Source organism: Vigna unguiculata, chromosome 6 (assembly GCF_004118075.2).
Source record: "Vigna unguiculata cultivar IT97K-499-35 chromosome 6, ASM411807v1, whole genome shotgun sequence".
Classification (NCBI taxonomy): domain Eukaryota; kingdom Viridiplantae; phylum Streptophyta; class Magnoliopsida; order Fabales; family Fabaceae; genus Vigna; species Vigna unguiculata.
In genome coordinates this window covers 22836964-22864928 of record NC_040284.1, presented here as the reverse complement: position 1 = coordinate 22864928, position 27965 = coordinate 22836964, and the positions used below count along the sequence as shown (strand labels likewise).

General features: G+C 31.3%; 5 protein-coding genes and 1 non-coding gene across 6 annotated transcripts; 2 read left to right on the top strand and 4 right to left on the bottom strand.

Annotated features, from left to right (window-relative positions):
* Positions 1-340: 340 nt before the first annotated feature.
* LOC114187526 (F-box protein PP2-B15-like) lies at positions 341-2658 on the bottom strand. Its single transcript, XM_028075794.1, has 3 exons — positions 2354-2658; positions 1460-1578; positions 341-1226 (listed from the first exon to the last, which is right to left on the bottom strand). Exons 1-3 carry the CDS (start codon positions 2606-2608, stop codon positions 794-796), a joined length of 807 nt encoding a protein of 268 aa, XP_027931595.1. The 5' UTR covers positions 2609-2658; the 3' UTR covers positions 341-793.
* Positions 414-510, bottom strand: LOC114189320. The gene has a single exon (XR_003605624.1). It is a non-coding gene; the product is annotated as a small nucleolar RNA snoR69Y (small nucleolar RNA).
* A 1680-nt stretch (positions 2659-4338) lies between the features above and the next one.
* LOC114188872 (F-box protein VBF-like) lies at positions 4339-5703 on the bottom strand. Its single transcript, XM_028077530.1, has 3 exons — positions 5331-5703; positions 4979-5097; positions 4339-4868 (listed from the first exon to the last, which is right to left on the bottom strand). Exons 1-3 carry the CDS (start codon positions 5601-5603, stop codon positions 4397-4399), a joined length of 864 nt encoding a protein of 287 aa, XP_027933331.1. The 5' UTR covers positions 5604-5703; the 3' UTR covers positions 4339-4396.
* A 2805-nt stretch (positions 5704-8508) lies between these two features.
* Positions 8509-10294, top strand: LOC114188537 (mitogen-activated protein kinase kinase kinase 17-like). The gene is made up of 2 exons (XM_028077110.1): positions 8509-9289; positions 10224-10294. The coding sequence occupies exons 1-2, from the start codon at positions 8509-8511 to the stop codon at positions 10292-10294; spliced, it is 852 nt and encodes a 283-aa protein (XP_027932911.1).
* Positions 10295-16450: 6156 nt separating this feature from the next.
* On the top strand, positions 16451-20009 carry LOC114187082 (L-type lectin-domain containing receptor kinase VIII.1-like). Its single transcript, XM_028075209.1, has one exon. The coding sequence runs from the start codon at positions 16994-16996 to the stop codon at positions 19028-19030; it is 2037 nt and encodes a 678-aa protein (XP_027931010.1). The 5' UTR covers positions 16451-16993; the 3' UTR covers positions 19031-20009.
* A 341-nt stretch (positions 20010-20350) lies between these two features.
* Positions 20351-26853, bottom strand: LOC114188225 (glutamate decarboxylase 1-like). The gene is made up of 8 exons (XM_028076792.1): positions 26676-26853; positions 26326-26530; positions 22684-22884; positions 22358-22572; positions 21906-22159; positions 21737-21789; positions 21163-21413; positions 20351-20904 (listed from the first exon to the last, which is right to left on the bottom strand). The coding sequence occupies exons 1-8, from the start codon at positions 26759-26761 to the stop codon at positions 20664-20666; spliced, it is 1506 nt and encodes a 501-aa protein (XP_027932593.1). The 5' UTR covers positions 26762-26853; the 3' UTR covers positions 20351-20663.
* Positions 26854-27965: the final 1112 nt, after the last annotated feature.

Below are 27965 nucleotides of genomic sequence, written 5' to 3'. Positions count from 1 at the left end.
TAAAAATAGGTTTGATTAGATTTATTTATTTATTTATTTATTACTTATTTATTTAATGAGTTTGAATGTTTATTATAAATATAAAATAAATATTAATTTGCATATTTAATTAATTAAGCTGTGAATTATCCATTTTATATTTCTTTAAGATTTAGTTTTTTTATTATCTTCGAATAGAGATAATTACCCAGTCGAAAAAAAATTTCTTTAATTTAAAAGAATTAACCAATCCCAAGAAAAACCTAGTGATGTTGTAAAACAAATCAAAACCTAGTTGTAAAACAAATCAAATATATTTTTGAGTATGATACTTGAAGAGAGATAGAGAAATATAAAAATGTAGATGTAAAATTTTTGTAAATGTTTCAGATATCGAAAATCATGAATAATCACATGAAGCCAAGATTATAGTTATAGAGCTCAGATAGATGTGGAAAAAATTACATTCCCAGACCTTAAAAAAGGTCTCATAATGAGCTGGGATTCACATTTATCATCACTGCGAACGAACCAAATCGAACCCAATCGAAGAATAGCACCAAACACAAAATCAAATAAAATCAACCTAAAAAAAAAAACTAAAAGTGAAGAAGAACACAACCACAATGAACGTTAAGCAATGCAAGTACCCACCACCACGGCGCTGCCTTGTTACTTTTCGTTATGAGAATTGCAATTGCGAAGCCGCAGAAGAGCATTTTAAAGAGAGCGCATGCTAGGGCTACACGGGAAAACAAAAGAAAACAAGTGCCACGTTCGGCCCACAACGCACAAAAAAAAACAAAAATGTAAACTAGTTAGGCCCATTAGCGGAGGCCGTTTCCAAGTGTTTGGGCCTTATTTCAATTCCATCAACTATGAGACCACCTTTCAGGTGCACACCTTCGACTTCCTTGAGGCACATTCTGACCTCTTCGTCTGAATGGGTGCAGAAACTCCCCAATTCAATCTCCGACCATTCCTCGTCTTCAAGCTTAGAAGGAAAACGAAAACAACATTTGGTGTCTGTTTTTCGACATGAACGTATGCAAACGGTTCCTTGTGATTTATGTTTGCCAACTTCTACCGACACCTCCGATGGTAACAAGTCTAAGCCATAAGCACGATCCGCGATTTTCACTTTCAAGTACGCTCCGTACAAGGTATTGGGAGATAACATTCCACTGTTTATGCTTCCCTTTATTTCCAGCCAGCTTATGGTTCTCAGTTCAGCTGCTTCTTCGAATCTACGCACAAATTTCAAAATGAGTTTGCAATTGGTAATAATTATGTGCCATTCATTGAATTAGGTAAACTTAGGTTGTGATTATTAAAATCACAAAGTATCGGTAGCGTTAGGACATGGCATGACACCTATGAAGAAATTGAAGTGGAAAGTTATAGTTAAAAGAGAAAAGAGAAAGTGTTTGATAATCGGAAAGATGATGATGATGATGCAGAAACAAATAGACAAACAAACCTTGAACCTCGGATGGGTTTCCAGGACCAATACAGAGGGCTGTTTCCCCATGCAATATAAAGTTGTCTTGCGCTCAACAGGTAACAAATTTTGCCACTTCTCTTCTCAATGGAGAATATCTGTTTGTAAATATTTTCATTTTTAATGATTCATCTTTTATAAAACCATATGATAAATTTTATTAAAAATGTTAAAGGTGATTTGTGCAACCACAGACAATGTCGCAAATATGAATTAGATAATTCATATTTGCTCCACCGCCTGAGGATACCCCATCAACCTTGAGCTTGCGACAAGTGTATTTAGTTGCAATTTCTACACTTTTATGTTATATTTTGGTGCTGCATTGATTTGTTAAGACTAGACCTTACTCTCTCTTGTATTATGTTTTAACTCTATCTTATTTTTTCATTTTATAAAATTAATTCAAAAAGTATTATTCTCTTCTTAATTGTTTATAGTTTAAGTATTTGAATAGATTAACAACTGCATTTTAATCGAAATATGAATAATGTTTTAAAGTGAACCACTTGTAAGAAAAACATTATTATGAACTTGCAGACTCAAACACAATTGACACTGTAAGCATAAAAGGGCCATGTGTTGTGTGTCTCAGAGGTGGGGTAGGGTGTGTTCATTTTATCCATCATTATCATACGTAAATAACAATTAAACCATCTTCGATTTCCAATATATTAATCATTTATTTTCTAACAACGTTTTGCATGAGTTGCAACTTGTAAAGACTCTAACAAATGTAGAAGGTTTTGGTAAAAAATGCAAACTCTTCGATTAGAGTTTACATTCGATCAAATTGTGGTTTTGCTATGAGCCTTTAGAATCTGCAGTCATGCAGTGAAACAAAACAAAGGGACAAACACTGAAGAAAATTACCTTGTTACCGTCGTCAATTGGTCGTGGATTACATAACATGAAAAACAGTTGTTTCTTTGAAGAACACGATAGTGAGGAAGACACAAACCTAGAAACAATTTGATGATAATTGGGTGGCAAAAACTTCTCCCACACAGCATCTGAATCTGCCATTGACTGCACAATGGAGGAGACCAGAGAGGACCTGCACAAGTCCTGAGGGGAAGTGAAGGATAAAATGTGTGCAAAGCAATCGTAGGGCAAAAGTTCCATCATCTGAAAACTCAAAGTTTATTGAAAGAAGAGTACCAAAATCAAAATTTTCAACGCACACCTACTTTTCACAATGAGCGAGTTGTGGTTTTTGTATATATATATATAATATAACAACACTCTGTGGACGAACATGGTCCAATGAATGAAATATATCGATAGTATGACGACATTTTTTTCACTCCCAACAACTATGTCAACATGGAGACAGAACATGACCACATCCAACACAGTACGACTATTCCTAAATTTGGAACTTGGAAGGCAACTTGAATCACACAGATTTGGCAAATTTTTAATTTTAATCAAACATCACATTATGTTATTTTTCATTCCAATAATAATATTTTAATTCATTTTTCTTAAATTACTTTTAACTTATTATTTTAATCGCTCTCTCAATTATTTATTTTTATTTTTTATTGATGTAATATGATAATTTAAAGATAATTGGAATGTTACTAGAGTTTTTTTTTCATCAAGTTTAATATACCTCTTTCGCATAATTTATGATCAGGTATTTTCGTTTTACTTTTTAATTTCTTAATCAACTTTTGTTTCACATTTATAAGTAATTTGTTGACGTACTCTTTTACAACAATAATATTTTTTTACAAACAAATTTTTAATAAAATTGACAAAATTATTAAATAAAATAATCTTTTATTTTTTATAAAAATAAAATAAACAAATTTTAGGACTTTTTTAATAAAAATAATTATTTGTCAAAATTTATCAAATCAAAATTTTGTTAAAATATTATTTTCCTTTTAGACAAATCCTTTTTATACATCACCCTACATAGTCCTTACAAATGACCCCGTACAATTAGTTGAAGTGGAGAACTTCGTTCTTCTCCGTCAAAAAAAGTCACATTTTTTTTTAATTTTGTTTTGAAATTTTTTTTTTAAATATTTACAAATTTTGTTGAGGAAAAAAATTTGCAAGAAATTACTATTCATTTTCTTGCAAAATATTTTATATAAAATACTTTTCGTAATAAATTTTGTAGAAAATATTTACAAATTTTATAATTTTGTTGAAAATGATTACCCACAAAAAAATTACCTGTTAATTAAAAATTTTAAAAAAACTTACAGAAAAAAATATTTTCTTGCAAATTTTTATAACAAATTTGTAAAGAAAGTCTTATATAATATGAGAATTTTTAAGTATTTAAAAAATTTTACATTAATATAAAATTATTTAATTATTTTAGTTTATTAATATATAATAAATATTTTTCATACTAATAAAAATATGAATAATTATTTTAGTTTATTATAATTATTATTATTATTATTCGATTTTTATAATATTGATAAAAAAATAATAAATGGTAATTTTTGTGGTTTTATCCACAGAACTACAATTTTTTTTTGAAGTTTTATGATTCTGATAATTTTTCGTATATACATATATTATTGAAATTTATAATTTTTTAATGTACATGTTATTATTAAATAAAGAAATTTTTGAAAGTTTTAATAAAATTCTCATTTGTATATTATTAGATTTTGACAAATTCTTTAAACAAAAATAGTTTGTCTTATTAATAATCACAAATCTTTTAAAATCCCAAATAAATACAAGTGATATTATACACGTCTTTTAATTAGGTAGAGATATTTCTCATCGAAAAAGCTGTTTGATTTTTGTTTTAGTTATAATAATCTGATTCATGGATGTGGTGCTGCTTCTAACTGTGTCACCACACAGAAGCGGTCAAACCGTAAACTGAAGAAGGGAATAACGGTTGAACCATTCGAAAACAACAAAACATGATAAAAATCAAGGAGCATGTTTGGGTCTAATTTCGATGCCTTCAATGATAATTCCTCCTTTCAATTGATAACTAACTTCCCTGAGATTCATCGTTATTTCTTCATCAGCTTCGTCAATGAAAAACTCTCCCAGCTCAATCTCCATCCACCCATCTTCTCTTTTCCAGGGAATCGAAATCACTTCATCTTCCTCTCCAAACGCCGCCTTTCCCATCACCTCTCTCCGGTTCCCATAAAACAGACTCTCCATCTTACACTTCTTCTCATCTTTGCAACCCAAATACGCTCTCCCTCTCTGCACTTTCTTTCCGATAGTAACCGATACCTTCGACGGAACAAACTCAACCCCGAATGCGCCATCACAGACCTTCATTATCAGATACGCCGCATATGTCGTGTTTGGCGTTAGATTCTGCGTCCTCATCTTCCCTTCTATTTCTAACCAACTTACTGTTCTCAGCTCCACCACCTCCGCAAATCTGCAAATCCTCGCAATTATATATATAATTCTCTCTCTCTTTCTTTCTTTTTCTTTTTTTCTTTTTTCTTAATAACTATTCATACACGTGAAACTAAATCATTAAATTACCTTGATTCAGGAAGTTGTTTCCAGCACCACATCATAGGGTGGCTGCTCCATGCTATTGCCAGTTCCCTTGCTGATATGATAAAAGATTTTTTACCTGAACATTTTTCCAATCTGAATATCTGCATGAATCATACACAAGATATAAGAGATTTAATACTAATAAAATCTGAGTCCATTCATATACAAAATTTACATCATTCAAAATTTTATGAGTCTTCTTCGTTCTAACTTTTAATAAATTTTTCTTTAAAATTGAGTATCTTTCACTTTGTTACAATCAAATCGTGACATATGAATCAGTACACTTTTTAAATAAAAAGAGTTATAGCGATGAGTGGTCGATTTTGCATACCTTGTTGCCGTGGTGAATGAGAAGAGGCTGGCAAAGAGAATAAAAGAGAAGTTTGTATGAAGAGAAGTTGAGCGAGAAAGGATTGACGGCGCTGGAGACAATGACCTCGTGATCAGAGGGCAAGAAACTTCTCCAAACCATGTCGGAGTCGGCACATGAGCGAAGGGTGGAGGAGAGCAGTGAACATAAGCATGCCTCTAATGGTGATGCACGTGACAAGATTTCAGAAATGCAATCTAGTGGCAAAGATTCTATTTTGGAGCAAGATCCCATGTTTGATGATGTTCGGTCCTAAAATCAGGAGAAGAGATAGTTTATTGGATAGGTAGAAAAGTTTGAAAAGAAGGGGTTTTCTGTTTTCTTTATACAATAAGCGTGGCACACCTTTTTGCAGTTGGCAGTAATGAAAACATGATGCGTTGAGCACGTGCACACGATTTGCAATATGTGTAGTCAAGAATTGTGGGTAGTCAGAGCATGTTCAGGGGAGAATGAGAATAGATAAGGTATTAAGGTAAGGTAAAGTAGGGTATAATTGGTATGACGATAAAACATTAACTCCATGGTGCTTTACTTTCGAGCACAAATTAAAATAAATAATGAAAAATACTTTATTTTTCATCATGATTTCCATAGAATATATTTAGGATTATGATCTTCGACAAATTTTTAATTAATAAAATTTGATAAAGTTTACTTTTTAACATACACTAAACATTTTTTTTCTCTTTTCAATTCATATTAAATTTTTATTTCATCCATTAAAATATTGTCATAGGTATTTTATCAAAAATTTGTTAATAAAATTTTATAAAAACATAATTTTTTATATATTTAAGGTAGAGTTAGTTCAATTTTCTTTTGTGTAATTTTGTCTGACTAACATAAAATTATCCTCAGCTTTTGTTGATTGAGATTTATATGAAAGTTGTAAATGAGGAGATGGTGGCTGCTATATGCGTTTGTTCACACACCTTTTTGAGAGTGAATGAGGCAAGTGATATGAATAAATTATGAAAATAGTCTGCAAATTAAATTGAATTATTTATTCTTTAATTTATTATGGCTTTTATATCTATAAAAAGATATAAAGAGATTTTCTATTTTGTATCCTAATTTCATAATATCAATTATACTCTTTATAATATAATTATTTATTAATTTTTTTAAAATTAACTGTTATTTTTATCTATTTTCTATAAAACTGTTTATTTTTTTTCCTTTTTTTATTCTTCAATAATTATTCTCTCTAATCATTTTATTTTATTTTTAATAAATATACATTTATTTTATATATTAACTTAATAATATTACACTATTATCACCTATTAATATAATATAATTTATATTTAAAAAATGCATACACAAAAATACAATATTACTTGTGTTTACGCTAATAATTTATAATAGTATATACAAATCCGTCTCTTTTTTTATCTTATGTTAAATATAGATAAATGACTGAGTAAATTATAAATGCACTAGTTATGAAAAAAAAATACATAATATTATGAAATAAAAAGATTAAAAAATTAGATTTAATATATTTTGTACATAAATCAAATAAATAAGCTACCTACTATTATAAAAAGATATAGGAGATTAATTTAAAAGAAAAGATATATGAGATTAATTTAAAAGAAAAGATATAAAAATAAAAATATTATCTCAGTTTTGAATTATTTGATAATCTTATGATATATTTGTTTAATAGATGTCATTATCTAAAGAAATAGAATTCTAATCTATAAAAATAAGATAATATTTGTTTTTACATTTCAAATACTCAATATAATAATACATTTTAAATCTTAATCCGTTGAAGACTCTTATAACTTAATTAATTATATTAAAATAAATCTATATTTTGTTTATCATGTGTAGTTTTTTAGACTCTTTATATTTATTAGTTAGTTTAAAAGTATTTTTTGGATTCAATTTCTTTCAAAATAAATTACAATATTTGCTATTAGTTGCTTTTGGTAGGTAGAATATTTTATGCCTAGTATATTTTACTATAGTTTAGCTTTTTCTATTAAAATATATAATATTGAACTTTTCTATGTTATAATCTAATTAAATAACACAAAGTAATAGTTAAATTATATTTTTTGTATGGTATTACTATATTTTACGTATCTAATAATTGAGTATAACTATTAATAATATTCTCTTATCTGATCTTTAATTTGTTTCAGAGTGATAATGATAATCAATCTTTATATTATCTATTTATTATTTATCTCCTAACAATTTAATCACCATTAATATGACCTTAACTTTTCAAATTATAGGATTGAACATATTAAAGCGTTGTTATTAACATTAATTGCTGCCTAGCATATTCCTACTACAACTACCATACGAATTCTTACTTCAATTACCATCAAAAAACTAAAATTATACAAACAAATATATGTCATATATCGATAGGGATCTTGAAAGCATTTAACGTATGCTTTGCAGTTATTTGAATTATTAATTAAATTACAGTTAAAATAAATTTTAATTAGTTTCCTTATTTGTTTTAAGAAATTTGACGATAAGATAATATATATCATAATAATATATTAATTTTCTATGTTTTAATTTAAATATTTACAATACTAACAAGATATATATATTTTCTGTAAATTTTCTTTTGAAAACTTCTTTTTAGAAAATATTTTATAAAAAAATTAAAAGAAATTGTAAAAAATACTTACGAATTTTATAATTTTATAAAAAATAATTATCTAATGAAGAAATTACATACCAATTAAAAATCTTAGGAAAATTAACAAAAAAAAAATTTCGTATAAAATTTTATAACAAATTTGTAAAAAAATCTCTTGAAATATAAGAAATTATAGTAGTGTTAGCTATTTTCAATCACACATAATTATATGATTAAAATGTATTTTCTCTCTTTTTTTAATTGGAATACACTATATTTTATATATCTTCAATATGTGGGATATGACCATTGATAATTATTTTCTTATCAATTATCTTATCTTGTTTAAGAATGATAATTAATCTTTAGTAAACATATCTTTAGCTATCTTTCTCATATTAAGGATGATTATTTCGAACTCATCAAGATTTATATATATATATATATATATATATATATATATATATATAATATGACTCTTGGATTTTAATACACTCTACAAGTGTAGCGAAATCTGAAAATATGGCCGAGTGGGAGAAGTTGAGCGTTCTTGGAGAAGGTTCATATGGCACGGTTTATCTTGTTAGTGTGCGTCTTCTAGAAGAACACAATTCAAAGTTCTTACTTTTAGCTTTGAAGACAAGCTCTTCTTATTCAATGCTAAGGGAGAAAAAAGTTTTGGAGTTATTATTGGGTTGTGAAGAAATTGTTCAATGTTATTTTTACAAATACATTGTTGAGAGAGGTTGTTTAACTTACAACCTTTTCATGGAGTACGCCCCTCATGGTTCTCTAGGTGATTTAACAAAGACAGAGTTATTATCCGACAAGGAAGTGATAGTCTACACTCACATGATTCTCAAGGGACTTTCTTGCATGCACGAAAAGGGAATTGTTCATTGTGATCTTAAACCAGATAACATTCTCCTTTTTCCTTCATCGGATGGTCGTGCAAAGTATAAACTAAAGATTGCTGATTTTGGATTGTCTAAGACTAGAGAAGAGACAAATACTGATTTAGGAGAGATCAAGTTCAGAGGGACACCCTACTATATGTCGCCAGAATTAGTTAGAGGTTTTAAGGAAACACCTTTAGATATATGGTCCCTCGGGTGCATTGTTATTGAGATGAGCACTGGACTTAGAGAATGGTGGAACTTCCAAACCAAAGACCAATTATTGTGGAAGCTTGCATTTTTCGAAGAAGCACCGAAAATACCAGATAAACTTAGTTGCGATTGCAAAGATTTTTTGGAAAAGTGTTTGATGAAAAATCCTGAACAAAGATGTGTTAGGAATCCAAGTGTGAGTCTAAGTTCCACATTGACCAGAAATGAGAAAGTAGAGCATCATATAAGGATCAAGGCCCATAAACCCATCGCCTTAAGGTTTTGGGTTGAGAGTGGTGTCAGTGCCTTATATGGTTGGGCTCAGGTCTCATTGGTGTTTGTTATCTCCCTAGTGAAACCCCCTCTGTAATCCTAACAAGTGGTATCAGAGCCGATGGTTAATACCGGCTCAGACGAGTGCAGTACCAGTATGGTCCTAGTATCGAAAGTCTTCCTGGCAAGAGTCCTAGGTAAGGGTTCCAGGTAAGCGTATCCCGTTAAGAAGAACGGCGGTACAGAAAAGGGCAGAAAAGGAGTACTCGTGGTTGGGCAGCCTCCGCTAGAGGGAGAGTGTACTGTGGTTGAAGGGACTCACCCTTGAGGGGGAAATTGTTAAGAATCCAAGTGTGAGTCTGAGTCCCACATTGACCAGAATTGAGAAAGTAGAGCACTATATAAGAATCAAGACTCATAAACCCATTGCCTTAAGGTTTTGGGTTGAAAGTGGTGTCAGTGTCTTATATGGTTAGGCTCAGATCTCATTGGTGTTGTTCTCCCCAATGAAACCCCCTCTGTAAAACCTGACAAGTGGTATCAGAGTCGATGGTTAAAATCGGCTCAGATGAGTGCATTATAGTCTTAGTATCGAAAGTCTTCCTGACAGTGTGGGTCAGGTAAGCGTGTCCCGTTAAGAAGAACGGCGGTACAGAAAAGGGCAGAAAAGGAGTACTCATGGTTGGGCTGAAGGGACTCACCCTTGAGGGGGAGATTGTTAGGAATCCAAGTGTGAGTCTAAGTTCCACATTGACCAGAAATGAGAAAGTAGAGCATCATATAAGGATCAAGGCCCATAAACCCATCGCCTTAAGGTTTTGGGTTGAGAGTGGTGTCAGTGCCTTATCTGATTAGGCTCAGATCTCATTGGTGTTGTTCTCCCCAGTGAAACCCTCTCTGTAAAACCTAACAAGATGGACAGCTAAAATGCTTCTGGATCATCCTTTTATTCAAAAGGAATATCAAATGTCATCACCTACGTGTAATACTTAGGATTAGATATAATCATTTAGTTGAATTCTTCGATGATTCTATTAGTATTGAAAATTTTGAGTAGATCGGAAATTCTTACATAGTACATCTTTTTATGTAAACTCACTGAGTAATGCTTGTGAATTCACTCGGTTGATAAATTTATAAGTTTGTTTATTTTATAAAATAACAATTATTTTAAAAAAATAGAAATAATGTGTGCCTTATTATCTCAATGTAGAACCGAATCTAAAAACCATAGTTCTGTTTAAAATACATGATCGGATCAGGTCAAAATAAACAAAATTTATTTAAGTGAATTGGATGGTGACAAATTCATTATTTAAAGAATGAAATATTGAAGAAAAAAAAATCATTTTATCAATAGAATTTTATAAACGAAAAATTTTATCAGCAAAATAGTATTTATTAATGAATTTTAACGAAAGAAATTTATCGGTAAAAATTGTGGATAATATAATATTTTTATTATTGATGGGTATTTTTTTTGGTAAACTTTGAGTGTAAAATGAATGCAAAGTTTGTTTTATGCTTTAATTATATCATAAAATTTGTTGGTAAATACTTTAGTAATGAAATTTTTTAAATTCATCAGTAGATTTGTCAATAGTTGATTTCTTAAAATTAATTAATATAATGAGCGTCAATTTTTGCACTAAATTTAATGAAATAATTTTTTTAAATTAAATGGAGATAGATGAGAAAAAGAATGATAAGAAAAAGAAACAGCGAAGGCAACAATTATGAAAGAGGAACAAAAAAGAGCAAAAAAAGTACCAAATGCACCAACGGACAACAACACTAATGCCAAATGTTCTACAAATATTTTGTGAATGCTAATTTTTTTTATAAATATATACAAATTTGAGGGAATCAAACGCATAAAATTTAAAAGAAAAATCTTTTATTTATGTATTAATTTTATATAAAAGAATTTGGGGAGGAAAGCCCCTACTGCATAAAGAAACTTTGACATGAGAATGAGAGTGAGAGTAATGGTTACAATGACAATAAAGGAGAGAGAAAAATAAAAGGAAGAAAAGGAAGAAAAAAAAAGAATAAGAGGAAGAAGAGAAAAAAATATGAAATTGTAATATTTATTGAAAAATTTTATTAACGAGAAATTTTCATTGATAATTATGACCGGATTTTGGTGTCGATAATTATTCATTAATATTTTATTCCATCAATAATAATTAATGATAAATTTTATCAATAAATTTTTAATCATTGATGAGTTTGTAATAATTTTATTTTATTGATGTTTTTTTTTTTATTACCAAACGTATGCAGTTTTCCCGGGTGAGGATAGAAGAACAAACAACAATAAAAAAAACCATGGATGCGTCGTGTTGAAAAAGAGAAAGAAAAAAAATGTGTATTATGTTATTGTTTCGTTTGTATTGGCGAAAGAGCAAGCATAACAGTGTTACAGTGGTACTGAAAGAGACTAGGAATGGGTAAGACATAATATTGCTTACAGAAGTTAACAATAGACGAAAATACAATTCAATTGCAATTCCGTAACATGAAAATGAAATAGAAATAAAATATTGATCTACTCATCAATTTGTATCTCACCTTCATTCATGCAAAAATTCATCTTAGTCAATCTATCACAAACTACAACTAAAAATATAAAATTATCTCAACTCGTTTGGCAAAAAATTACTTAGATTCATCCGCAATTTTGCAAACATATACATTAATGTAAATATTAAATAATAATTGAATTTATAAATCAAATACAAATATTGTTATTTGAAATTTAAGAAAAAAATATATCGATCATTTTCAAAAACCGTCGTTACTACTTTAATCACCGCTACTTTTGGTTGTTCGCCAACGGTGTTGCTATAGTCGTCGCTTGTATTGTTCCGCTTGTTATCGGTGCTGATATGTTTGTTGTGGGTGCTGATCTCCCTACCATTGGTGGTTTTGCGTTGGTAACCAATGTTGGTCTGTTGTGTTAATGCTTAAGGGCATCAAGTTAGGATTACGCAAAAATCACTTTCGAAAATGCTTTTTTCTTTTCCTTTTCAGTTAAATGTATTAGATTGATTGTTTCATGATTGATCTAATATGTCTTGATATATTATGATGGTAATGTTTCAACCATGGCTAGTACATAGAAGAATAGTAGGTTTAAATTGTTAAAATGTGACCAAACTCTTATTTTCTTAAGCCACCTTTGAGCACTCTTAGTATTATATGTTTATTTTGTGGACTTTGTATTACAGGCTACTGTAGATTTTATTTTGGGCTTTGTATGATGGACCATGTAGACTTTATTTTGGGCTTTGTATGATGGACCAAGTTGCACATGGTTGGGCCTTAGAGAACCCATTAGTGTAGAAGCATTTTTCATTGACTTTTCAAGTCAATGTGTGCCTAGAAGGGCAACTTGGATGGTAAGAGAGACTTATCTCCTTTGGGAGAGAGTGACCATGTGTCATGCTCTCAATGGAGAGGTTCCCTCCTAATGGTCATATGACACTATGGGAATGAAGAGTATTTTTCACCTTTTTGAGTGGCCACATGACACTCTAGAAATTGAGTATTTTCCACCTTCTTGAAGGGTCATGTGTCATGCTCTCATTGGAGATGTTTTCTAGTGACCCTATGACATTCTAAGAATGAAAAGTATTTTTCAACTTCTTGAGTGACCACATGACGCTCTAGGAATGAAGAATATTTTTCCACCTTCTTGAGTGACACACATACTCCTCCTATTGGAGATGATTCATGTCTTGGATTCCAAGCTAGCCAAGTAAGAGTTTTTAGGGTTTTGCATCTCCAAATTTGGAGACACCTTAGTCTATTAATTGAGGTGTCACCTCCATTGTAAATTCACTTTGAAATTAATAGAGTTATGCCGGCAAATTATTTTGTGTCTTCATACTTGTCTCCAAAGTTTTGGCTAAGACATCCTATGTGATCTCTTCTGGTAATCATTCCTTGAGTGTAGACCTCACCTCACTTGAGAACATCAAACCACACCATCCTACTTACCAAACCATAAGAACTAAAAGTATCATTTGTTTCTGTTCAGGTTTCCACGCACCACTTTACACCATGGACTTTATCTTCTAGCTTTGGAGCATTCTTACTTAAGAATAATTAATATGAATTTAAAAATAGAAATTTAAGATTTTAAGACAGTAAAAATATAATAATAAAATATGTCATCATCTCTTTGTTAGAACACCACCCATGCACAATGTAAATATTCAAAATATTTGACCTTAATTAGGTTTTAACGATTAATTTGGTTCACATGAGACAAAGGTATACTGCACTTGTGATGATTTTTGTAGAAAATTGAAGGTAATTGGAGATGGTGACATTATATACATTAATATTGAAGTTGAAGCCTACGGGGAATTGACTAATCAACGTGTATTGTTTTGTCTCAATGGAAATAGTGAAGCTTCTTGTTACAGGATTATCACTCCATTCAAACTTTATGATCCTTATACAACTATTTGTTTATGTCATATTTTACCGGTCAATTTTTAAAAGATATGTTAAAATGTCAAATCTTCTTTGCGCATATATAATTTTTTTTTTAAATAATAATTATATAAAATATACTAAGATTGAAAAATAATATTTTTATTAATATATTCATATAAAATAATATGTTTTTTATTGTTCTGTTAATATATCAACATGTCATTACATATTTATAAATCGATAAAATGTGAGAAAAATATATGATGTTAAAATTAAAAAATGGTAATATTTATTATATGTTATAATTTATGATATTTTGATGCGAAGCTTAAATTTTAATTTTATAAATTTATATGGATGTTTTATATTTTTTGTTAATATGATTTCATATATTATACTATTATTATATTCATATTACTTATTTTTGCTTTATGGTTATTTTTCTAATTTTCATACTTGAAAACCTTTTTTTTAATCCTAAACGTACCATCGTTTATTTTTTTTTTCTCTTTGCATATGTATTTGATTTTTTTGTATTTACTTTTGTTTAAATATTACAAGTAGAAAAGAAAAATTATAACCATGGAAACTAAATAAGAAATTACATCCTATATTTTAATGTTATATGTAATATATATGTTTTGTATATAAATATATTAATCTAACGTCTATTCTTTTAAACTATGATGCCCTGATACTTCAACTTGAGTCACGTATACGTGTTCGATATTTTAGGATACTTTATTAATGAATATCTAATTTATAAAGTCGTATACAAGAAAATCTTTTAATAATGATTAATTTTAGTGACAAAAAATAATTAGTCATGATAATGACCAATTTAGGTACCAATTTATAAATTAAACATATTGACAACTAAAATAGTTCAAAAAATTATAATTGGTCCCTAAATTGGTAACTAAGATAGTTTCTATTATAAATTGCTTTATAAATTGGTGATTAACATTAACTACTAAGATTTTAATTTGGATTCACATAATAACAATCATATATTTATTATGTTTTTAAGAATTATTATATATTTCTCAATATTCATATATCACGTATCTATTATGTATCATATCCTATTATTTTAAAATAAATGTATTGACGTATCGGATACGTGTCATATCCGATATAGTGTCGTATCTGTGTATCATAGCTTTCAAGTAATTCAATTGATAATTTTTTATAAATTATTCTCTTTTACATCTTCAAATTTCTTATTGAAAATATTCTAGATTGAGCTTAATTATGTTCATAAAAGTGTAATTATTTTTCAATTTTATTGATTTTTTACTTTTGTTTTTTGTTTTTGTCACGGATATTACTGAAAATTACAAGTATACATAATAGGCTATCTCCATTACATAAACTAATTTTTAGAACTAAAATAAACCATCATTTAAAATCCTACAACATCCAAAACTCCAATTATATTTAGTTAGTATTGAAATAAAAATCTTCATTTTTGCGCCCACAGAAGAGGAGTTTCAGTGTTCATGGAACTAGTTTTGTCTAATTCCTTGATTCCTTTTATTCTTACATTCAATCAAAAGAAAAGGCACATCAAGAAGGGATGTGATGTGCCTCACCTTAATGTTCACTTTTGATGACAAAAAACATTATGTTCATACAGACTTAATGTTAATGGAAATACATTAATTAAAACCTCTTATTTTGATAATAATGAATAATATTTTATTATTTAAATTGACTAAAAGAATGAGAATAATATGTGATATTCATACCATGTCCTCATCAAATTACCAAATTCAAACTTGACTGACATCATAGTTATCCTTTAATTTTTCTCTTTTGACTGTTTAGTTCTAAATGACAAACACGTTATTTATATATATTTTTATTTAATTTTTAAATATACCTATTCGATGTATAAACTATATCACATACTTTAGTAAAATAATATTAATTTCTAGTTTCTTAGTTTAATTTTTTTTTATAAATTATCGACTCATAAGTCTTGGAATATATTTGACGTGGGTTATCTAAACCATTAATTTGTCTCATAAGTCATTATTTTTAATCTAATTCAACTTGTATCCTGCACTATTGAAACAAGATTTTTCATTAAAATTAAAAAGAACACAAGTGCGATAGTAGCGAATCACGCTCATGTCATTCTCGTTTTTTCATAGGCTATGACTGTGTCACTTGTTTTCATACGGAGTTGTTATCTTTATCCAATTGCTTAATTATTTAATGTCAGTTACTAATATGATCGTTACTCAAATTTTGTCCTAACTAGGATCACACTGCACTTATCTTAATACTTCGTTATTACAGTAAACATTTAAAACAATTAAGTTTAACAAAAAAAATTATTATATCTGAAATATATATTTTTTAAATAGTCATATAAATAGTTATGCATAACGAGGTAACACATTTAACATTTACAGCCCTAAACCAAACATGTTAGGAAGAATTCTGCAGCATTTTGAATGATGAGTTGAGTGCATTTGCAGGTATATACACACACACACACACATATATATATATATATATATATATATATATATATATATAATATTACCTTCAGATTTAATCTTTTGCTTCTGAGTAGAAATGTCAGAAAGTTTTTGATTACTTACCACCAAAGAAGACTGATCCAGAATCTAACAACCACCTAATCGAGTAGAGTGATCACCATTTCCTGAGTCATGATGATAAATTTACGCCTAAACTCAAACTATATTATGATATTACTCACCTAACTATCAAACTCTTTTACAACCACACGTAAACTATGTATTTGTTCCTTCTTTCAACTTTTACAACAAAAATAGAAACCACTGTTCTACACATTTTTTAATTCTTTGTTGTGAGGGTTAAACACATAACCGTTATGAGTGCGAGAAAGTGCAGACCCACCTCGCACACACTGTCTGCTACACACTCTTCTTTGAATTTTCTGCCATTATTATTCCTTTGTTTCCTTCTTCCGTTTCACACTTTGCCCCATACTTCTTTTCTGCGTTTGGAACCCAATCAATTACACACAACGTAACAAAAACACACTCAACATCATTACTCCCACCCCTTCAAGGTATAACTCGTCAAAAACAAAGACAACAACCTTCATCATTCTAACAACATTACTCTCACTGTTTCCTCGGCATCACCGAATCGGACCACCCCATCTTCGTTACCCAATGCCGCCACGTCAAACGCCCTTCTTCATCGTGTTTCTATGTTTTTTCAATGCCTGTTCTTCTGTCTCCGCCACCCAATTTGACTTTGGAACCTTAACCATGAGCACATTGAAGCTTCTCGGTGATGCCCATTTGAACAACAACACCGTCAGTCTCACCGGCGACCCCGCCGTCCCGAACTCCGCTGCTGGTAGAGCGCTTTACTCCGACCCCGTCAGATTCCGGCAACCGGGGTCCCCTTCTCCGGCGAGCTTTGCCACCTTCTTCTCGTTCTCCGTCACCAACCTCAATCCATCCTCCGTCGGCGGTGGCCTCGCGTTCGTAATCTCGCCGGACTCCACCGCTGTCGGCGATTCCGGTGGCTTCCTCGGTCTGCAAAACCCCGCCGCCGCCACAGGCGGGGGCGGCGGGTTCGTCGCTGTTGAATTCGACACCCTGATGGACGTGGAATTCAGCGACATTAATGGAAACCATGTGGGGTTGGACTTAAACAGCGTTGTTTCGGCTCAAGTTAGCGATTTGGGAGGCGTTGGAGTGGATCTTAAAAGCGGTGACTCGGTGAACGCGTGGATCGAGTACGATGGAAACAGCAAAGGGTTGCGCGTGTGGGTCTCGTACTCGACTGTGAGGCCGAAAGATCCGATTTTGAAGGTGGATCTCGATGTCGGTATGTATGTTAATGATTTCATGTATGTGGGGTTTTCTGGGTCTACCCAAGGTAGCACGGAGGTGCACAGCGTCCAGTGGTGGAGTTTCAATTCCTCCTTCGATTCCGCGGCCGCTCCTGCCACCACGTCAGCACCCTCCGGCACTTCAGCACCTGAGCAGAAGGAGAGTAAGTCTTCTAGGAAGGGTACTGTGGGGGCTGTTGCTGGGGTGGTGACTGCTGGGGCTTTTGTTCTTGCTCTCTTTGCTGGTGCATTTATTTGGGTGTATTCTAAGAAGGTGAAGCGAATGAAGAAATTTGATCACTCTATTGAGTCGGAGATTATCAGAATGCCTAAGGAGTTCAGCTACAAGGAGCTGAAATTTGCCACTAAGGGGTTCAGTGCTAACAGGGTCATTGGACATGGCGCTTTTGGGACTGTGTACAAGGGTGTGCTGCCTGAGAGTGGTGACACTGTTGCGGTGAAGAGGTGTAACCATAGTGGTCAAGGTAAGAGTGAGTTTCTGTCTGAGTTGTCAATAATTGGGAGTCTGAGGCATCGGAATCTGGTTCACCTTCAAGGTTGGTGCCATGAGAAAGGTGAGATTTTGTTGGTGTATGACTTGATGCCCAATGGGAGTTTAGATAAGGCTTTGTATGAGGCTAGGATGCCTTTGTCATGGCCTCACAGGCTAAAAATTTTGCTAGGTGTGTCATCTGTGTTGGCCTACTTGCATCACGAATGTGAAAACCAGGTAATTCATAGGGACATTAAGACTAGTAACATTATGTTAGATGAAGGGTTCAATGCTCGGTTAGGCGATTTTGGTTTAGCAAGACAAACACAACATGATAAGTCTCCTGATGCCACTGTGGCTGCCGGAACAATGGGGTACCTTGCCCCAGAGTATGTGCTAACTGGTAGAGCAACTGAGAAAACTGATGTGTTTAGCTATGGTGCGGTGGTTCTTGAGGTGGCCTGTGGGAGGAGGCCTATTGAGAAAGATGCAGCTGCAAATGGTAAAGTTGGGGTTAGCAGCAATTTGGTGGAATGGGTTTGGAGTTTGCATCAAGAAGGTAAGTTGCTAACCGCAGCTGATACAAGGCTTCAAGGTGAGTTTGAAGAAGGGGAAATGAGGAGAGTGCTCTTAGTTGGGTTAGCTTGTTCACACCCAGATTCAATGGCAAGACCAACTATGAGGGGTGCGGTTCAGATGCTGCTCGGTGAGGCTGAAGTGCCTATTGTCCCTAGAGCCAAACCTTCTACTAGTTACAGTACTTCTCACCTCTTGTTGAGCCTGCAAGATAGTGAATCTGACTGTAATAATGCTATGATCACCATCTCTACCTCCTCCTCAGAGAACAGCCTCAGTGGCAGACATATACTCTGATACAACTCTAGAGTGCATCTTGCCATTTTTTAATTATTTACCCAAAATGTAGATAGACCGATATTTATTCTTTGGTTGATGTATGTAAACGTCAATAACATTACAATTAAAGGCCTTGAGAAAGGAAAGAATTTTGGGGATTGAGCAATTTTGCCTGTAGCATTCACAGTTTGTAGTAGAGTGATTCTGTTGTACATTTTTTTGTATTAAATTAAATGGATCTTGATGCAGAGAAATGCAAGATGCTGGTGTTGAATTAGAGTGTTACATGCAATCTAGGGAAGGTCGTTGGTTTGCATATATTGTTGTTCACTTGTTCCACTTCTAATTCGTGTGCAGTAGATCAGAGCAAGTTGGAATCAACTGACTGATGCTAAACAGCAATATCTCTGTAGCCTTCCTTTTTCTAGAAATCCAGGATTTGTACTATAAAAATTGGCAATTTGATTCCCTTTTCTGTTTTGATGTAATCTATATTTTAGTATCATGCTGAGGCACCAAGTCTTTTTCAAATTTGTTAAATTCATTTGAAGAATTTTATGTAAGGATACATATCTATTCAATAACAGTTTTTTTATCCTGGAACCTGACTGGGAGCTTCTGCATATAGCTAATAATATGTTACATATGAACTCCTGCTGCCATATACAACAATCTAGAGTAAGGAACCATCACCTAATTTTCAATTTCAACTTTGTAATTAATTTCTAGTGTACTCCTTGTGATACTTTCTTGAATCAGCACTGTTCTTAGCCTCACATTTCAAGGTGTTTTTCTCCTTGTTTAGGTTGCTATCCATGCTTCTCTGTGTGATACTATTACAACTCACTCACCATGGCTGCAAGTCTGTCATATTGACTTTTTTTCCAATTTTTGGATTGTGACATTGGACCTGCTTTGTTGGCACATAAGAGTGAGAATCATTTACTACTTCAGTCTTTCTTTTTTAATTTTTTTATTTGCTTTGTGACTAGAACGTTCAAGTTGTGTGATCATGGTGTAAGTGTAGACATAGATCTAGCACCCTTGTAAAGGATTCTATGGTAAATAGTGAAAAACAACAAACAATGCCATTTTTCTAACAAATAGTTATTTTTTGTCTTGTCACGTGTTTTTGTTTTTCAAATTTATCAAGATAGGGAAATCATCCTAAATGAGACTCCCCATTTTATTCTAACTCTTAACATTGTTATGTTCAGCATGACTTGAATCTGAGTTTGCACACTTTTGTTTAGTATTCAAGTAATACCTCCCCTATTATACAGAATACAGTTAGTCTTTTAAGGCATACTGTGAGGAAGAGTTGTAGCTTTTGACAACTATGGTAAATAGGTTTCATTCTCTCATAAATTTTTGGGAGACATCGCATAATTTGAACTTACAACAAAAGGATTAGGACAAGAAAACATGGTTTTGAACAAATTGTAGAGAAGATAAATATAGTCCATGATTCACAAAACAAAGTGACCCAGACTTACATAGATAATGGGGTCTAGAATTTTGCCTCGGATCAAATTAACAACCGAATCTGATAGATAACTGGCTTGACTCAATCAAACGTACACACTGCCCAAATTATATATTAAAAAAACTACAAGGCAGGGATAGGCACAGCACACTCTTCAAGCTAACTCTAGCAAACACCATTCATCTTGTCATTGAGCTTCTTCCTCTCCAACACAAACTTCTTCCAAACCGCAGTGATTTCCCTCTGTGTCTCCAGAGCACTCTTCTTAACCACTTTGCCATTTTCTTCTGTGTTGACTGCCACAGTGGTGCTACTTATAACCCTTGCTGGAAGGCCATCAAGCTCATGCAACACCTTTTCCACATCTGCCACGAGACGCTCTGCAAGGGTTCTTGAGAAGTCTTCTCTGTTGTGTTTGATAAAATACAGATGAGAAAAAGTTAGAAGAGAAATACTTTATTGAAAATATGAGAATGAGAATTTGCATATCGATTTATTAGAAACTTGTTCAATATATAGAGTATAATATTTCATGATATAAGGAAAAATAAAATCTAATATGTATCATCATAAAACAGAATATCTGATAATAATAAAAGAGAATAAAATATATGATATCTTTAGAGTATAATTGAAACCAGAAGATGTATGATATTTTTATCACCTGATGACAACACGAAGCACCGTAACGTGTTGAGCATCTGGGGGCATGGTGTATGCTGGCACAATCCATCCAAAACGTCTCAGCAGGTCAGAGATTTGGAACTCGTCAAAGTGGGTGTGGTCTTTCAGGGTGAAAGCAACCAAAGGCACACCATTGTCTTTGGACACAATGGAAAACCGACCTGTCTTCTCGAGTCCCTCTTTCAGCACCAACATGTTGTCTCTGCAATTTTCCATCACGTTTCTGTAGCCCTGCACACACATTCACAACATCAAGTCTTTACAGAAATATGTTATTTCTATGAGAAATGCTAGGAACACTCTTTTGAACACACTATCCATTATTAGTTGAAATGTACATAATCAAAATTAAAAACCATAAGTGAAACTCATTATATAAGAAATAAGACCAACCAAATTTTGGATTTTCAATAAATTTCAACTGTAAAAGAGAGTTCTAACAGAATGTGTTACAAGTAAAGTAATCCTCTTTTATTCATTTTTGTAGTGTGAATTAGAGGGATTAGAGTAACACTACTGCCATTATAACTGGGTCTCTTGGTTAAACGTATTACCTCATAACCGAGGCGAATTAGTTGGTAGTATTGAGCAATGACTTGGCTGGAACCTGCATTGCGTAAAACCAATGAATGGTGGAGGTAAGAAATTGTAAGTAATATAAAACTTCTTGTTGGTAGGTAATACTTAGATAGACTAAAACAGAGTAATTCAATTATGTGTTACCTTTGGAGAAGTTAAGTGTGAAGGTGGGTTGATCAGCTCCGAGATAGTTGATATGGAAGATGAGTTCTTCAGGCAGGTCCTCCTTGGTCCTCCAGATAACCCAACCGATTCCAGCATACACCAAACCATACTTGTGTCCACTAACATTGATGCTCTTCACTAGTGGTAATCGGAAATCCCACTCAAGCTCTGGGTAAATAAATGGGGCAATGAATCCACCACTGGCTGCATCAACATGAATAGGAGTGTCCCACCTACCAAACAATTTCACATGTCAGTTCAAAAATCTGCATGCATTATCGGAACAGAAAATTTCATACCCTCAATCAATCAGATTTACTGAGAGGTTTATAAGAAGATACTAAAGGAAGCTGCAGCATATTCAATCTAAACATGGTGTTTAAAGCAAGGAACATTTAAAAATAGGGATAGTAAAAGAGAAATAGTGGTACCCAGTTTGCTTATTCTTTTCGATAAGAAGATCATTGAGGCGTTTGACATCCTCAAACTCTCCATTTAGTGTGGAACCAAGGATAGCAGCAACACAAATAGTGTTCTCATCCACCAATTCCACAGCCTGGTCAGGGTCCATTACATAGTATCCATCACGCAGCTTCACTTCCTTCAACTCCACCTCGAAGTACCTTGCAAATTTCTCCCAGCAAACCTTCACATGAACAGAACCAAAAAGTCATACCAATTCCACATTCAACAAAGCAAAGCTAGAACTTATTGCATGTCAGTGATGTTCCTGAAAATGAAAACTTTTGAAGTCTACCTGAACGTTGGCTCCGGTGACAATGTTGGGTTTGTCATAAGGCTTTCCCTCTGCTTTCCTTCTGTTTTGCCACTTCCTTTTGAATGCCAATCCAGCCAACATTATGGCTTCTGATGAACCGACCGTGCCAACACCAACAGCAGCTTCAGATTCTTGTAGTGGTGCATTAAAAAGATGAGCTATCATGTTCACACATCGATTCTGCATTCATACAAGAAAGAAATGAAACTCCATACTTTTCTCAAGTCTCATGTAATCCTGCTATTTTTCTAATGCAAATTATAGTCTTACAGTTGCAGCAGCTGTGGAAATCATAAATATAAAATATGTTTAATCTTCTTCAGAATTGGGAATGTTACAAACTTTAGTTTTTAATTCAAATACTTCAAAATCACTTTTGTAATCTACATTTATCATTTACATTTAATTCTTTGCTATTCTTATAGACTAAATTCATATATATAAGAACTGAAATAGATGTTTCTAAATATGAAAAGTAAATAATAAAGTCTATTTTATTTTATGGAATAGATAAATCATTAAAACTATAATTTTTTAAATAAACTTTACTTTCAATGTGTTTCACTTTCTGTCATACGGACTTTTCCTAGAATGAAACACTGATGGATTTAAAAAATATTGGTGAAATTAATCTGAATTGTAACTTACAGACACTCTTATTCAACACGATCTAGTTCATTAAAAGTGCAACCTTCTACTTCAGATCAAATGTGTTTATGTTTTCTGAAATTGTTTTAAACTTTCTTTTTGACTTTTAAAACATTAGTTTTTGTCTACGTACTATTTGAAATGAAAAATAAAGCCTACTTTTAACATAAATGAAAAATAATTACCTTTAAAGTTTAAAATTGGTTTTCGACTTTTAAAACATTATATATTAGTGAGTTTTAACAAATTCTTATTATTAAATATTAAATTATTTTTTATATTTAAAATACAAAAAAGTGATATCTATAGTGAATTAGTTAAATAGGCACAATAAAATGCTACATAGCGCACCGCCTGTATTAATCTTCAAATATGCATTACACTGTTTTTTTTCAAAGGTGGAGTATCATTAATTTAAATTATATATAATTGATCAGAGGAAATTGTAACTTTTGTCTTTTCTAAAATCATATTTTTGGTACTATGATAAGATTATCATAATATTCTCATTAAATTATTTAATTTAATGTGATAAATAATTAAAATTTCTGATATAATATCCTTTTTTATTTCAAAAGTTCATTTTTTTAAATTATTTATAAACACACTTCAGTTATTACTAAAAATCATATTTTCTATAATTTATTATTCTCTAAAACGGGGAAAAAATATTTTCTTATACTAAACATGGTTGAAAAGGTAGCATGCCTGTCCCCATCATAACACTGCATGTGAAACTTTCAAACATACAATTAATTTCATGAAATGGGGAAGCAACGATCGTGAGTAGACCTCAACTTTTTATTTTGTTTCACTTCCTTTCGATTAAATAAATAAGCATAATTGTTTAAAAGGTTTATCTTCTCCTTTCAATCATGCCATTAATTTTCATCAAACTTTATCATCATAAGAATGGCTCATTTCAAGAGAATACTGAAAGCCCATGCGTGTCTGTAAATGATTCAGAGCAAAATATCACTAGTAAAATAGTACCATTTTGTTTCAATACTTTCTGTAAAAAAAGTTCAAGTCAATATCTAAAGAAGACTATTTGAAGTACTTTAAAGTGATATTTTTAAATAATGAAAATTTTAAAATAAGAAAGTATCATCTTACCAAATCATTTATTAGTTTCTTTTATAATTCATAAATTCTTTTTATTGATCATTTGAAGAGGTTAAAATTAACTATATAATTGAGTTCATAAGTTGTTGATCAATACCTAATATAGGTTTTTATACGAAAATTGGAAAGAGAAAAAAGAATATTCAGAGCTTTTGAAGAGAAACATCCCCGTGGGTTTTCTGAAGACTTATTTTCCTACCAGAATTAAAATCTTACCAAAAGTTCTTTTTTTTTTCTTTTTGCTGTGCAGACACAGAAAAATATCCCGAGGGTCTCTTTCAAACACGTGCCACCCAACATTATCAAACCATTAGTTTTGTATTTTTTTTTTCTACGTCATTCACATTTTCTTGTGGTCCTTCAAGTTCCAATTACATACGTATGTACAAAATTACATTTTCTAAAATGCTTCTTTCTATTCCTCTTGTTAAAAAGTATAGTGCAACCGTTTAAATAATATATATATATATATATATATATATATATATATATATATAAAGCTCTTGTCAACCAAATATAAAGAAATAAAATTGTAGAAAAAGTGTGATCGACAAATTGTCGGGGAGGAAAAAGCTAAACAAAAGGGTTTTGATGATCTGTAAGTACATAAAGTCACGAACCAGAAGAGACTAATTACATAACCGACAAAAACCAAACAGAAATGAATATTCTAATAATAGCAAACAAAAACAACAAGTCTCTTTCTCTAACCTCAAACATTTCTCAGCAAAAGATTCAATTTTCGTAAAGCTGATATTCTTTAAAGAAAAGAAATCCCTCTATAAATTATTTTTTTTAAACAAAGAAGATAATTAATCATTCATTAAAAAGAGTAAAATTAATTAATTGTACAACATTTTAAAATTAATTAATAAGGTCGGCGTGATTGTTGCGCGTGATGGAGGAGGAAATTCTAATTAACTAACGGATACGGCATTTGGAAGACCAATCAAAACGGGAGAAAAGGAGTGATCTGAAATACATTTCAAAATGTCCACATACATGCAAATTTTGTTTTCAAGTTAAGCAAAAATAGTTTTAATACAATTTATTTTAGATTTTAATTATGTAGAAATAAAAATTTTCAATATTTTAAAAATTAAACGACTAAGATCATACAACTTTTTATTAATAGTATAGTCAAATTAAAAAAATAAGAAAAAACAACTAAACCTAAAATACATTGATTATTATGTAAGTCAAATCATGACACGTTGTTGTTAGCAATAAAGTGAGTGCTTTTTCATAGTTAATGAATTAATTTTATGTATACATTTATAGTAATGCATAAATAAGTTAAAATGTTACTCACGACGAGCTATTAATTTATTTTATCTCACCTGTCGCAAATAACGATCCGTTTAATTGAAAATTTTCATATAAAAAAAATAGTGTGTCCAAAACTGAAAATATAAAATTATAAACAAAGATCATGTGCTACAGTAACTTATTTAAAAGAAAAATTTACTAAACGTAAATTGATTTTTCAAACATCTAACTTATTCTACATTGAAAACATAACATTTTTAAACACTCTCTAGATGAAACACATAATAAAAAAATAAAAAACGTGAATCTCACATCAACATTTATTTTCTACCAATCCCTCAAATTATTCATTATTTTTCTTTGAAACATAGATCTGCTTTGCTTCACAAGTACTTGTGTTTTTTATTTTTGTTATTAGAACAAAAAGAAATAAATTTCAAAAGTCACATTTAAAGCAAATTTAGGCAGTTATTTTATTCAAAAAGTCAAACAAAACGTAACCACCCCCACTACCCAACAATTTGTCAATTTCAATTTTTAATACTGCGAGGTAAAGAGTGAAGGAAGGTAGAGAGTTACCTGAAGCTCAGTGGTGACAGGGTACTCATCCATGTCAACATAGTTCTTATTGATGGAAGCCATGATGAGTTTATCACACTCAGGTTCCATCCATGTCGTCACAAATGAAGCCAAGTTCAACCTCGGGTTCCCATCCAACATCAACTCATCGTTTATGATCTGGTACGCTGCTTCCTTTGGAATCGACTCCTCCGGCATCCTGAACCTGTTTCGTCTCTCCAAATTAACATTAGTTTCAGATCCACACCAAACAAACAAACTAACAAACTATCATAGGAATTTTATCATACACATAAAAGGTGTGAAAATTCAGTTTAATGTGCGGAAAGAAAATACGCAATATGACATGCCTGGGAAGTGAAGTTCTGACATAGCGAGAAGCGAAGGTGGAGTGGACGGAAACGTCGGATTCGGATGCGGTTTTGGAGAGAACCATATCGGAGAGGAGAAGAGTTTCAGAGATTGAAAGCTTAAGTTTGAGAATGGAGAATGCAGAATTGAACACATAGGGAAGTGTGGACTTTGGAGATATTTATATAATACAAGTAGGTGTATGTAATTCTTCACCCAATCAACGCACGACAAATCAGATATAATTATTGTATCTAGATGTAGTAAAATGAGTACTAATTCAAAGTAGGCGTTGCAATGCAATCAATACATTTTAGTTAGAGCATTATCTTCAAACACATTTTTACTTTATACTAATTATTAAATTTTAGTAAAAGTTAGTGTTAAATAATTTATAATTTCTATAGATAAAGTTTTTTTTCTTTTTGATACTTACTATGTGTGTGTGTGGATAATTGAAAAGAGAATATTAAAAGTAATTATTATAAAAAATAAAACTAATATTAATACTAAGTGTTTAAAATAAAACAACTCATTGATTTTTTATTGATATATAATTATTTGAAGATATCTTATATTAAAGAGAAAAAAAAAAGGATTCTTATTACATAATAAAACATCAGAACAGAACATTAAAAAGGAACGAGTTGTAATTGGCTTTTATATTTTTTATGGAATGAGTATATATACTATTGTATAACACCATTGCGTAGAGAAAACGGTAAGACGAAACTTTACTTTGTTAAAGGATGAAACCATGGTAGGTAGAAGGAATAAAGTAATAAAACCAATTTTGGACAACCATATACTATGAGAACATTACATTATCTTAGTTATTTTCTTAGTTTATCTATAAATGTGAAAACAAAAGTTAGTAGTATATTGAACATAATGTACCTTAGTTCACCTCATAAAGAAACTTTATACATAATTCGAAAAATATTAGTTGAATCGATAATAATATATTATCGTTTATGCATAACATAATTAATTAATTTTGAAAATTTTCAAAACCAAAATTTTACTAAACCGTAATTAATTTTATTCATTTTCTCCTATATGTGTTTACTGGTGTTATAATAAACATCTTGCACATATTTAAAAAGGTAAAACTAAAATCGAACCTCAAAAAATTAGTTTTTCTTGTTGGGGAAATAAAATAATACTTAATTTCTCTCACATTCCTTAATTGTGATTGATCTAGAAGCGTAGACGTTATTTGACTAGACCATTTCTCGTTACTACCACGCGTTTACATCGCTTTCACGTTCAAATCAACGTAAAACTTT